Source organism: Sinocyclocheilus anshuiensis, unplaced genomic scaffold (assembly GCF_001515605.1).
Source record: "Sinocyclocheilus anshuiensis isolate Anshui unplaced genomic scaffold, SAMN03320099.WGS_v1.1 scaffold202, whole genome shotgun sequence".
In the NCBI taxonomy this organism is placed as follows: Eukaryota; Metazoa; Chordata; class Actinopteri; order Cypriniformes; family Cyprinidae; genus Sinocyclocheilus; species Sinocyclocheilus anshuiensis.
In genome coordinates, this window is record NW_015542342.1 from 841,577 (window position 1) to 855,781 (window position 14,205).

The 14,205-nt window shown below is 39.7% G+C and overlaps 2 protein-coding genes across 3 annotated transcripts in view; one reads left to right on the forward strand and one right to left on the reverse strand.

The window, feature by feature from the left end:
• Window positions 1–580: 580 nt before the first annotated feature.
• On the forward strand, window positions 581–10,440 carry LOC107691235 (voltage-dependent calcium channel gamma-1 subunit-like). Its single transcript, XM_016489744.1, has 4 exons — window positions 581–965; window positions 6,656–6,730; window positions 8,727–8,864; window positions 10,184–10,440. Exons 1-4 carry the CDS (start codon window positions 725–727, stop codon window positions 10,414–10,416), a joined length of 687 nt encoding a protein of 228 aa, XP_016345230.1. The 5' UTR covers window positions 581–724; the 3' UTR covers window positions 10,417–10,440.
• Window positions 10,441–13,469: 3,029 nt separating this feature from the next.
• The window catches only part of LOC107691233 (probable helicase with zinc finger domain), a 71,730-nt gene continuing 70,994 nt past the window's right edge, over window positions 13,470–14,205 (reverse strand). For both annotated transcript variants that reach the window (XM_016489741.1, XM_016489742.1), the window contains one exon: window positions 13,470–13,840. In XM_016489741.1, coding sequence (XP_016345227.1) covers window positions 13,509–13,840 — 332 coding nt within the window. In that variant the 3' untranslated portion in view covers window positions 13,470–13,508. The remainder of the gene's footprint in view (window positions 13,841–14,205) is intronic.

The following is a 14,205-nucleotide window of genomic DNA, read 5'->3' on the forward strand; positions in this document are numbered from 1 at the left end:
TTTAAATTATTTAAATACATCCTGAATAAAATTAAATGAAAAAAAAAAATTATTCCATCCATCCATTAAAATCTCGAAACTGTGTGTACTGTACAGGGTCACAGGGTTGCTGGAGTCTATTCCAGTGTCTCAGGCCAAAAGTATAGAAACACCCTGGAGGAATGACCAATCCATCACCAAATTTCAAATACAATACTATTAAATAATTTTTTTTCAGACAGATAGGGAAACTCAAAAACAAACATGGCCCATGCTCTGGCTGTTTATTCATTATTATTCAAGCGATTAGTCCTAATGGTCTAAGACATTAGCCAGTACACAAACTCCGACAAGAGCCCTCTGTCTTATCAAACCTGTGTTGTTAAATGCTAATTTCTGCATTTCTTCTATGCGAGCTGCAGATTTTACAATATTAGTTAATAAACTTTCCCAGCCTGCATCATGAAAGCAGGTCTAAAGGCACAGCCCACCCATACCAAATGACTGTCTTACAGAGAGGGAGAGAGAGAGAGAGAGAGAGAGAAAACTAGGGCACTATTATCTGGCCTCTTTTTCCAAGCAGAAGCAGAGATTTGTGGACAGTGAGCTGGGGTGAAGAGATAGCGTTGTTGCCGTGTGACTTTTGCATTTCCCTTAGTGCCTGATAAGTAAACTAAACCAAAGCGTTAATTTAAGGGCAGAGACACTTCCAAACTACGGTGCAAACTTATCTTCAGAGGCCACCATGCTGGAGGACAAGAAGACCAAGGTGAAGATCACCTTCCTGGTTATCCTGGTGGGCATCTCGTCCATGTTGGCGGCGGTGGTGACGGACCACTGGGCGGTGCTGAGTCCCAGGGTGGAGCGGCTCAACATCACCTGCGAAGCGGCACACTTCGGACTCTGGAGGCTGTGTAAAAAGAGTATCTTCATTGTGGAGGAAGACCCCCAGGGCAAAGGCTGTGGCCCTATCAGCCTGCCAGGAGGTAAGGAAGTTCACGTCCAAGTTATTTCTCATGACCGTCATTAGCACATGTCCAACCATTTCATCCGATGCAGCCCAAAGGCATTGATCTGTCTTCTGTGTGAAGTTTTTAGAAGAGCACCTCATTCATCTTAAGTTTTGTACATGGAAATTGGGGAGCAGAAGAAGCCAAGTCAGGCATTCTATCATATTCTCACACAGTGCAAGAAAGTTCAAGGTGAAAAGTTTTGTTCTCTGGAGCACTACAGTTTCTCCTTTCAACATTAATTGGCAATTTGAGTGGGAGTCTGTTTCTGTGAGTTTGCGAGGGTCTATTTTATTTGCGCTGTTTTTGAATTGCTTAGGGAGGTCACTGACCAGAGTGCTAATGAATCAAACGGGTGTTGATTTGCTGTTTCTGATGTCATTGGGTTGTTTAAGGCTGTAATAGACAGGTTAAGGTGATTTACGAGCAGATCAGTGGATATGGATTCATGGAAAGGCAGATGAGTTAAATCTACCTGTGGGAGACAGGAAATAACTCGACTGTTCTTTACGCTGCTCTAGGGACGGATCAGCCTGGTTTCATTCCTGCACCCAAGCTCATGAGGTCAAACAGATTGAAGAGAAGAAGAAAAGAGTGTGAAAAAGTAAACGCAATTCACTCATAGTTCCTTCTGTTCCTGACAATTAACCATCAACTGCATTATGCAAACATACTTACTTTAACATTTAATGCTTGAGAATTACAGATGGCAGGTTATAGATCAAATGTCACACAAAAAGATCATAGTATTTAGTGGATGAATGGAACAGAGGGCTCAGAAACCACACAAAAACAACTAGAGTAAAAAAGTCATTGGATCCAGGCTGTCACCGGTGTGATCCAGGGCACAGTAAGACCAGCTTCCTCTTTTCACATCTCAGGAAGAACTATGGGGATAAACAGAGCGATCTGTCCCTCCATGTGTTCCTGTGAATGTCTGGGGAGGATCTCCTCCTTAAGCAAGGCCCCAGGATTTAACATCAACTATAGGTGTTGAAGGCAAAATGACAACAGCCTACACAGTTGCAATTGGGTTAAACCCTAATTCTCCAACTCAGTTACTAATTTTAGACTAGTTGACAACTGGCTATGACAGTGCACTATATTTCATCAGCCAGGATGTAGCTTCAGCCTCAGATGCCATTGGACCATTTATGGACTGAAGACCATTCATCTGAGGCATATTTACACAAAATGACAAGAGCTTTCCTAAAGCAGCAAGATCCTATCTGATTGGCTCTATGCAATTTCTGGGAATCAAAATGTTACAGAATAGTGCACAGGTTTTTGCCAGTCCGCCAGGAAACAAGGCTGCTACAATCACGTGTATCCGTTTGTGTCCCGCAGTAGTACTAACCACTCCCCTCCAAGTTACGCCTACTACTACACTTTACACCCCCTACAACGAAAAAGCCAATTAGGGAATCGCTGATGTCGTTATACATCTCTTCTTCTACTTCACTTTCCTTGCTTTTTAAGCTTCAATATCACCACCCAGCGATGAGATGCACAGATTGTATTACATAGCTCACCAGATACCGTAAGTCATCCCGTTTCTAAAAAGTATTTCAATTAGAAAACGCGACAGTAAATTTTAATTTTATGTAAGGGGTAGGGTTAGGGTAAGGTTTAGGGTTGGGGGTAGGTTTTTAGCTATGATTACCATAGGTCCGTATCAAACATTTCATTTATAAAACATAAGATAATTTACTTGAAAAGATTGTTTTAGTCAATAAAGTTTTTCTGCAGGAGGCATAACTTATAGTAGTAGGCATGACATGGAGGGGCGTGGTTTGTAGCACTGCGGGACCCTTCTCGCTACAATGAGAACTTCTGAAGAGGAGGAGTCAAAGGTTTGAAGTCACTTACCTAGTTGCTTTGATCTTTGAAAAGTCAAGAGTTTTAAGACTTAGTAGCAAGTACATGAGATATCCTTAAGTATACCTATGCATTGCACTATACTCTCAGGGATATTTGAAATTTAGCCATCCATAAACCTCATGTAAAAACAGCGATGGGCCAAAAGTGAGTGGTTCTTGACTGGAATAAGCTGCAGAGTGTACTAGACTTTATGCCGATAGTCAAAATTCAGATTAGCAATAACACAATTAGGACTAGCCATTATTCCCTCAGATCTAAGATCTAAGTTCCCTCAGATCTTAACTGATATTCCTGCCCCAGTGGGAGAATTTGTGCTGGCAAGGGTTAGAAAGCACCTAGCCCTGAGGCTCCACGGACACCTTGCAGAGCACAGCCATTCAAAGCAACGTCCTATGAGACAAGGTGTGGCCCAGTTCACACTAGTACTGCAAACACCACTGTCTGGGAAGCGGTTAGATTTGGATAGCCTCTTGAATTGCACAAGCAATAAGCCAAAACATGAGCATTTAAGCAGTTATATTCCTGCTTGCTCGATGATTCTTGGCTTCACTCCCAGACCTGCTTCTCACAGAGGGAAAATAAGAGCTATGAGTGTTGGCGAGACTCATCATTTTCTTCGAGGGATTCTAGGATTTCACACTCATTCAACACTCGGGTCTGTTAAAGTGTCTCTCGATCTTCCCAGTGGAGTTAATTATGTTAAAATATTCATTTTAAGTGACATGAAACAACTTGAAAATGGAACCACTCAGTGGATTCTGATACAGTATTGTAGTATATAATTGTTTAAAGAAATAGTTCACACCAAAAATGAAAATTTTGTCATTTACTCACCGACCCCTGTTGTTCAATACCTGTATGACTTTCTTTCTTCTGTGCAAGATAAAAGAAGATATTGTGAAGAATGTTGGTCGTATCAAGACGTGTCATGGCAGGACAGCAGACGGCATTCTCTCTTGTTCTTGTTACCAAAAGCATTGTACCAAGATTTTCAATTTTCCTCACAGAAAGTTATTGTATGGCTTCAAAAGACTTACAGCGCACAAATCATATGGACTACCAGTAGGGGCCATTCACACAGAACCATAGACTGTAAAAAAAGATGGACGACGCATCTCCACTTCCTTCGACTATAGAAAAGTGAAGCCAAAACATCCCAGTATGGCCGCTGTCATCTTGCGAAAATGACGTAATTTGGAGCCAGAGTCTGCGCAGTAGTGATTCATTTGGAGGCCAAGTCTGGGCAGTAGTGATCGTGAGGTGGAGCCACAGTATCAAAGTCCCGGCCAAACTCCCACAGATCCAATCGCAAGCTCACAATCATGACGCCACACCCCATTTTATAGCATCAAATAACCAACTAAAAGCAAACTTATTAGAAAAAACTAACACTTCAACATGCATGATGGAAACCATGTTTGGGAAAAAAAATATTTGAAGTGTAATTTGATTATTTAGTTTGTCTCACGTCCCATTAGATTACATTGAGAGGGTGGGGTTTATGACCTATATTTATGACCATTGCACTCACATCTTGCTTCTTTTGCGGTGTCTTGCCACTCATCAATGCCAGTTCCAAAATAATGGACCAATCAGAAGACCCCAGAGGCGGGGCAAGCTTTGCAAGCTTTTTTTTTACAGAGCAAGTTTGCATTGCAATTGCATTGCCGTATCATTTGACGGCAACATGGTGGAGGAGGCATTCTGCACTGCGCTGCGTCAATGCATTTTTTTAGAAGCAAAGACGCATTCTGTGTGGACGGCTCCTTACTTTAATGGTGCTCTTTTGTCATTTGTGGAGCTTGATGGTCCCTAATCACTATATGTGTTCGTTGTGCGAAAAAGAACAGAAGATCGAGTGTGAATCTTTTTTGTGCTCCATTGAAGAAAGTAATTTGTTTTGACCAACATGAGGGTAATGATGAGGCTAATGACAGAACTGTTATTTTTAGATTAACTGTTCCTTTAGTACCTTTGTGTTGCAGGGGCTTTAACTCAGTTGACAGCCAAACTTCTGCAAAGGCACAGAGGCCCCGGAGGAAGCCACTTCTCTTGTGTGACCCAGATATAAGCACCCTTAGCGGGTCAGCTGCTTTAAATTTGTCCTCCTCCTCTCACATTGACCCAGAATCTAACGGTCACTCTGCAAGTGGACAAAAGAGGACACCTCTGTTTTCTTGAGCTACTGCTCCATATTTACCAAAATTAAATCAGCATAGCCACCTCACGCCGCTCGAAAACCTCACGCTAAAGGCAACTTGCCAAGCCCAGTGGTCTGTTTGCATGGGCCACAAAAGAGAGGGAGCTTTAATCAAGATGTAAAAAACTAATATGACAGCCACTGCAACCCAGCAATCGACCTCCTCCCTGAAATAAGTGCTTCCATTAACAAACCTGTGAGGTCAATGATACGCCCCAAATCGCTATTTTCGGCTCCTCATTTTGCGCGGTGGTGCCACTAAACTGAAAAGACTCACGCTGTTCTTTTTGAGCTTTAGGAACAATCATGCTGAAAAACAGATCTGCCTACATGCAGAGCAAGGTGCATGGCACAGGTCTCGCATTCGATACGTGCCAGGAGAAAAAATGACAGATTTGTCAAGAGTGGCCCTTTTATCTGGGACTGATTCGTGATCGCTCTGTCCTTCCTTGTATGTCTCTGAAACGGATGAAGGACGCTGACAGGCCTACTGAAGCAAGACAGGTGAAGAGGACATGAAAAGACATCCAGTGGCTTGGAAAACACGGAGGCATGTCAATGAATCTCCACATAACACACTCAACAACTCTCTATTGCCGCAAAGGCCTCGAAACACAATTAAATCAAGTCGCACATCGTGAGATGAGGGTATTGAAATCCTAACGCAGGGCTATTTATGCCCAGACAACTGAACACGACCCAACACGTGTATTAGCCCACACATGGCACCAACCATTACGGCCAAAGGCTCTCAGAGGCCAATCGTGAGATGAACTCATCCACAACATCTTGTGCTAAGGGCCTGTGATGGGAATAGTCAAATAAGCTGTAAGAGTAAATCACGGTCTAAAGCAGCACAACGATGCATCCCAAACCCTCGCCACTGTCAGTCTGCCTCTACTAATAAAGCTAAGACCAGCCTGTTGCTAGGTAACCTATACATAGGCCTCCCTCAACCCCCAACTTGTGCTGGAGATTCTTGGTCCAGCGTTAAAAACAGCTCCTCTGTCAGTCTTTCTCCCGGCACAGGGGATGCTGAGGTTGCTTTATGAGTTTAATCTAAAGAAGAGGTTCCTACGTATGAACTCTTATATAATGTGACTTTTCAAATTGCCCTGGGAGATATGAGACAGAGGACCTGTAACTTGATGAACACATGGCACATGGTCATCGAGAAGCTCATTTCTGTTAATTAGCCCAAGGGGGTGGATATTAGGCAATTGTGCAATACAAAGTGTTATTTTGTTAAGTGAGGGAGGACTAAACAATGGTAGGAAACAGAGCTTGTTACATCTCATCAGCTGTCCAAAAACCCAAACATAAATGTGCACACTTACAGGATCCTGTCATGAATACCAGCAAGAAGTCTTGCGCAACGTAATCACATGCCCTCCGCACATAATTCAGAATTCATGATCCATTCGATGGACACACACGAATGCCTGGCTTGTTTTCGAGCACCCGGCTATGGTCTCTGGAGAAAATGTCAAGCGGGCTCATTGGTAGTTTGGCTGCATCGTAACGACAGGCTACGGCAGCACCTGCAGCCCTCAGCTACAATCACTGTTTTCATCTTGTTTTGCAGTCAAGAACTGCTCCTACTTCAAACACTTCACATCAGGGGAAGAGGCTGAAGTTTTTGAAGTAAAGACTCAGAAAGGTAAGATTTCCCCCCTTTGAAATCACGAGAGGGTAGTGCACCGGTTTACACTTAAAACCAAGCAGGGATGTGAATAAGTGGATTAGGAAATCAAATTAAATTTGCTCTGTAACCCATCCTCAGTGCTGGGTCGATTACTTGCAAATTGTAGTTCGTTACTGACAAAAAATTGTAGTTAGTAATGTAATCCATTATATTACACATTTTAGGTAATATAATAGGACTACTTTTAGATTACTTTTGACCTTGTTTAACTTAATCTTGTAATCTTGTACCATTCTGATATAAAAATACAAAGAAAATATATTCCATTCGTTGTTATTAACAACACGAAGTGCATTAAACATTACATTATGTCAAGGTTTCTCAAACTGGGGTTCGTGAAAGAACTGCAAGGGGTTCATGAATTTAATGAAAAGCTAACAATTAATGAAATCATAAAAATGTCAAATTAAAATAAATCATTTTAATATAACAAAAATCAAAACACTTACTAAAAAATATTCCATTTATTTACAGCACCTGCATGTCATGTGACCATTAACCAAAACTCGAAAGACTTTTGAAACAAACCTCAAAGACCGATTGTATATATATATATATATATATATATAGGCTATTTTAGCAAGGAAAATTTACAAGATGAAAAAGAAGCATCGTTTTAGAAGAACAATTTATTGCTATTGTGTGATTAATATGTAATCATGTAATCAATAAAAAAGTAACTGTAGTCTGATTACGAGTATTTCAAAATGTAATATAATCTAATTACAAGTACTTGCTATTTGGAATCTGGTTACGTAATCCAGATTACATGTAATCAGTTACTACCCAGGACTGTCCATCCTGCATCGTTTATACAACACTCACAAATGATCCTGCTTTCCCAAGCAATCTTACTTCAAATTTTTGGCGGATAAATGATAAATGTCAAACAAACAGGCTACTCTAGCAAACCTCACCCTAGAAACCTCATAGCAACATGCTAAAAACTACACTGAACAACTTAGCAATGCATAACAACACACTAGCATTGTGTGCAATGAGCTTTGCATATGCAAGTACTGCTCCCGAGATATAATGATACAACATATTTGTTATTATTCTTGAAAGCTATGCTATATAAGTACCTTGTTCTTCTTAAGATTGGAGCTTTGTCGCGCTCAGTTATGACGCAATGTCCACCAATCACAGGCAGTGCAATCTGGCAACTAAATATGGCCAGTGGCATTACATTTTCTGCCTACTTGAGCAGAGCGCATCTTAGCTATCTCATGCTCTAGCTCGGTCGTTGAGTTAAAGAGGAATAAAGCCTTTTATCTGAGTTTGATAAAGTGCTGAATGCAGCGAGACGTAAAGCACGCACTTCCTGAGCCACGTCCTAAAATGTCAATACTCATTCACAATATTGATCTGTCTGTATTACTAATTAATGACACATTAAACGCAACATTAGTCTAGAGGACAGACTGATTAGCCAGATCATCTGAATTAGCAGGGTAGATGAAGTCGTCCTTCAATGATCTGGTTGTGAATGCAAGCTGCCTGCAGAGTTGAATGGTGAATGCAAGTTCTTTTGGTAAGCAGCAGTTGCATTCAAAATCATTGATATTGATAATAAGAAAGAATAAAATTGGATAAATAAATATAAACCTATCAAGAACATAGAGTAATAGATAGCTTATGTTGAAACTGATTAATTTAGCTTCTTGCTTGGGTTCTTATTAGGAACCCAACAGTCTTAACAATGAAAAAAAGAAATTATTTCTATTTTAATTACCAACGTTACAAATGGTCAAATTAAATGTTCTTTCATTTTGTTTTCAGTTAACATGCTAGCAGATTAGCCTGCATAGCACAGAGCACAGCACGCATTTACTACATATGAGTCATATGATTATATTAAATACTTGTACAGCAGGTTTACACCTGTATGCATAGTTGAAGACAGGTTTTAAAAGAACAATTCAGACTCACTGTGATTTTCTTCTGTCAGAGTACAACATCTCAGCCGCTGCCATAGACATCTTCAGTTTGGCCTTCATGACCCTGGGCAGTCTCTGCCTCCTGGGGGCTTTTGGGAAGGGCAGAGACTACCTGCTGAGACCAGCTGGCATGTTTTTTGCTTTTGCTGGTAAGCACTATGTTAAACTGTAGTTTGAGTAATTTATCTGGTACCATGCTTCTCTCATGTACACTGAATATTCATAGTTCAAACAATACCATGGTATGGAGCCTACTACCGTGGTATATGTCCAAGAAACCACGTTATTAGCATTTATATTAGTTTTTGTTGTTGTTGTTGATACCCTTGTGTAAAAGAAGTACACTTTAGCATACTTTTATAAAGAGTATTTATGGAGTACTTATGAACTTATGTAATGTTTTCTGACACAATGTGTTAGTTTAAATTTATTTAAAAAATGCATTTAGCAGAACTTGAGTTTTTCTTGACCCACTTAATTAGGACTTTAAGTACATCTTTGTAATTTCATAATTATTTATATTGCCTTTGATAAATAGGGTTAATGTGTACTGTCGAATGTACTGTCAATCATTTATGATAAAATATACTTCAATGACATTTCTATTGAAACTTGTATGTCATGTAATTAAATATATTATACTACAGTTCAAATTATAATGAAATACTTTACATGCACTGTAAAAAAAAAAACTCGTAAAAAAAACGGTAAATGACTGGCAGCTACGGCTGCCGAACAAAAACCGTAAAATTAAAGTAAAATATCTTAATTGAAATAAAGTGCAAAAACAATAATTTGACAGAAATTTTCATTAAAGGTTTTACAGAAAAAAAATGTTGACATTTCTCCTTGTTTCAATTATGATATTTTACTTTAATTTTACGGTTTTTGTTTGGCAGCCGTAGCTGCCAGTCATTTACCGTTTTTTTTACAGGACTTTTTTTTAGTGTGCAATTTTGTATGTTAGTTAGTTAAAATAAGTGTATGTCTTTAAATCACAACAAAACATTCAAACATGAATGACTATAAAACTTTTAATTTGACATTATTATAAAGTGCATTTTTAAAAGTGTTTAATAAGTGTGTTGAGAAAGAGTCATGAAACTGTCTCTCAGTTCACTTAACTGTCCTTTATTTCATCAGTATGGTCTGCAAGTACAGTTTTTGAAGTTACACTTTCAAGATGTGAAGTGTAGTACAAATGCACATTCAACACAATTAAGCACACTTCTTTTTAACAAGGGTGATTTCATGACACTATCACGATTACAACTTGCATTCAAGCAGTAGCAACTGGTCAAGTGCCCTGCAGTTCGAAAGCAGCTCTGAGCATGTATACGTACTCAAGGACTTGCAGGACGGTGTAATTTACTGCTAGTGAATCAATAGCCTAGAAACCCCAGACACTAACCACAAAAACCAGTCTTTATTCTCCATTTAACCTCTGTGACCTTCCTCACCCTCACAGGTCTGTGCATCGTCATATCTGTGGAGATCATGAGGCAGTCGGTCAAACGCATGATTGACAGCGACGAGACCATATGGATCGAGTACTACTATTCGTGGTCCTTCGCGTGCGCCTGCGCCGCCTTCACCCTCCTCTTCCTCAGCGGCATCAGCCTCCTCATCATCTCCATGCCACACATGCCCAGAAACCCCTGGGAGACCTGCATGGACGCCGAACCAGAACCCATAGACTAGAGTACCCTGTTGAAAAAACCAGCATATGCTGGTTAGGTATGTTTTGACGCTGGGATGCTGGTTTAAGCTGGTCCTTTGCTGGTTTATGCTGGTCCTATGCTGGTTTATGCTGGTCCTTTGCTGGTTTAAACTGGTCCTTTGCTGGTTTAAGCTGGTCGTTTGCTGGTTTAAGCTGGTCCTTTGCTGGTTTATGCTGGTCCTATGCTGGTTTATGCTGGTCCTTTGCTGGTTTAAACTGGTCCTTTGCTGGTTTAAGCTGGTCGTTTGCTGGTTTAAGCTGGTCCTTTGCTGGTTTATGCTGGTCCTATGCTGGTTTATGCTGGTCCTTTGCTGGTTTAAACTGGTCCTTTGCTGGTTTAAGCTGGTCGTTTGCTGGTTTAAGCTGGTCCTTTGCTGGTTTATGCTGGTCATGTGCTGGCAAAGGACCAGCATAAACCAGCATCCCAGCGTCAAAACATACCTAACAAGCATATGCTGGTTTTTTCAACAGGGTAGCGTCGACCACAGAGTAAGAGCGCAACGCAGCTGACACAGGAGTCATACTAGCAGAGTGAATGATAATGATGCATTGCATTTATAGATGATGATAGTGATGCACTGATATTTTTAACTAAGCATTGACAGAGAGACGGATAGATTATCCAAAAAGTTTTTTTATTTTATAGATTCTTTGAAACTGTGTCCAGGAGAAGAATGTAAGTCAAACAGGTTTGAAAAGATTTGATGGTGAGTGAACGATAACAGAATTTACATTTTTGGGTAAACTACCCCATTAACCCTGTTGAAAAAAACAGCATATGCTGGTTAGGTATGTTTTGACGCTGGGATGCTGGTTTATGCTGGTCCTTTGCTGGTTTATGCTGGTCCTTTTGCTGGTTTATGCTGGTCCTTTGCCGGTTTATGCTGGTCCTTTGCCAGAACATGACCAGCATAAACCAGCAAAGGACCAGCATAAACCAGCAAAGGACCAACATAAACCAGCAAAGCACCAGCTTAAACCAGCATCCCAGCGTCAAAACATACCTAACCAGCATATGCTGTTTTTTTCAACAGGGAAAGTCTATATGAAATATCGAACATGCATTTTGTATGTTTTATGGTATATGAAAACATTTTTGTGTGTGCATTCATGCTTATATGCAATAGATGACAGCTTAGAATGTATATTTAGGAACTTGTTTATAGTACGTAAAGTTTACAATCTGTTATTTCTGAAACCGTGCCATTGAACGTGACGATGGATGACCATAAAAGCATTAGCAACGACGGCTATTTGTTGTACAAGCAGTTTCAGCAAACACAGATTGCACTTTAAAGTGAGGTGAATCTAATAACATTACTAGCACAGGCTTATACTTCCCAGGTAATTTAAGCGGTTATATTCTTTACGCACGTCACACTGGAACTTCCTGCTTTGGAGCGAGTGAATCTCAAAGAACTGCCTCGAGACAGACTGTTAAAACCCTACAAACATTTTCTGTGCTGATGTAGCTGGAGCAGGACATATTGAAGGTCTTGTCCTTTTTTATTTTTTATAGCCAATAGCCCTTAGTTGAAGACACCTCCGGACCATGAGTTACTGCTTCCTGTTGCTGGTTTGAGGCACAATTTAGAGGGAAGGACATTCTCGTTCTCATTTGACTGTACGTTTGGCCCATTTTCCAGGAAGAAAAGGATTTAAAATGTATGTATAAAATGAGTATACTCGTATAGAAGTAGTTCAAACTAATAGACATGGACTGAAATCCACAAAACATTCATGCATATATTCATAAACATGCATATTCAATGAGCTTATTCTGTTATTCACACGTCTTTGTTATTCTGCATTGTACTCCATTATATTGGACACAGTGAGCCAGGGTTTGAAATGTGCACTGCCACCTTACAAATGGACATTTAAGATGTCGAATGGTTATAGATTACGTGCGTTTTGAACATAGTCCAAGGGCGTTTGGATCAGTGGCCAAATAATGAACAAAATTCTGATTTAAGAATAATGAATGCTCATTTTCTGTATATTTGCTCATTTACTAATTCTAATGTAGGTCCACGGTACAAAGATATCAGTTTGCTTTACTGCTAACAGCTTCATTAAAATGACCAGTTTTTGTTTTCGGTTGCTTCTTGCCTTTTGCCAGCACTAATAACCATTTCCTGAGAATAAGTAAATGCATTATAGCTGTCATAATGGTTCATTTTTATATCCCAATCAGGTGAGCATAAACAAAACGGAGCATTTTGATATCCAATAACAAGCAGACTCTTGACAAATCAACTTTCTGCTCTTTTGGCAGCTTCGCGTTTTTCCATGTATTTGCAAACATAATAATAATAAAAAAAAATCTAAAATGTTCTGATGTCCCATTTCATTGCTAATAAAAAGGTTTGATATTTGCCTATGTGATATTTTTTACGTTCTATATGCAGATGTGGTAGTAGAAGAATAAAGCACACAACTCTCATCTCATGTATTCATTTATTCATATGTACAGGTTTGAGAAAATCTGTCTACATCTATACAACTTTTTATATATTTTTTTGTTTTATCCGAGTCAGTTCACCACTCAGCAGCAAGCACAAGAAAACACACCAAGAAACTTAACATCATAAAAAAAATGCCAGCTGGGAGAAATCACTTCAACAAGTTTTACTTCTGGGAGCGGATGCAAAGAGAGCGGACATAATTACAGGAAAGACGGGCAGCTGAGTGGTCAACCAATTCATGGCGTTTTTAAAAATCTTTTTTCCATAAATCTTTATTTTTTGGTATTGTGTTTTTTTTTTTTTTTTAACGTTATGTTTTTTCCACAAATGTTTTGGTGTTTCATGATATATATATATATATATATATATATATATATATATATATATATATATATATATGCTGATTCGGTTTGTAAAATCACAGATGCCAAACTGTAAAAGAATCAACTAGTACTAAAGCAAGTAAAAAATAATAAAACGCAAAATGTCTATAACTATTCCACAAAATCAAAATAAATTTTTATTGTTTTTTTTTAGATTGTTATTCTATTTTTTTTTCAACAGTTTTCCTTTTTAACAGGTATATATAGTATATATATGTTGACTTATTTAAAATATGTGTAATAGCCATTGCTACTGTTTGAACTGCCTATGCTAAGTTCCTGTAACAGAGAGATGGGGTCACTGTTCTTCTTGACCTGCTCGGGCAGCGGTCGGGGCTTTGGAGGGGCTCGGAGGGCGCTGGCGTAGGACATGGTCGGGGGCTTGGAGTTACTGGGCCCCTGGGGGCCCCCTGGGCTGGTGTTGCCCCCTCCCGGGTCAGGTGGGGTCTGCTTGCTGGGCATAAGGGGTGGGAACTGTCCGTGGTGCTGGAGAGACGCGGCGCTGGCGGGGTGAGGCGACTGCTGCTCATCTGCGACACTCATCGCCTTTGAAACTGAGGAACAATTAGCGCACGTCGTTATTACTTCAACAGGATTAAGTGTCAGTTATAATATTCATCATAGGTCTAATGTACACGGGTTAATGGGATCACAGGCAACACTAATGTTCATTATTAAACCGCTAATAAACAAGTTCTTACATTTCACTCCATACAGAGATAATTTTTTTAAATGAGTAAAGTTATGTTTTTAAGGTTGATTCTATGAATGAGCAAAACTTAAAGGGGTTCTATTATGCTCTTTTACAAAGTCTTGATGTTGTTTTGGGGGTGTACTAGAACAGGCTCTCATACTAGGTTGTTTGAAAAACACATTATTTTTCACATATTTTACATTATTACAACACCTCTCTCCCCAG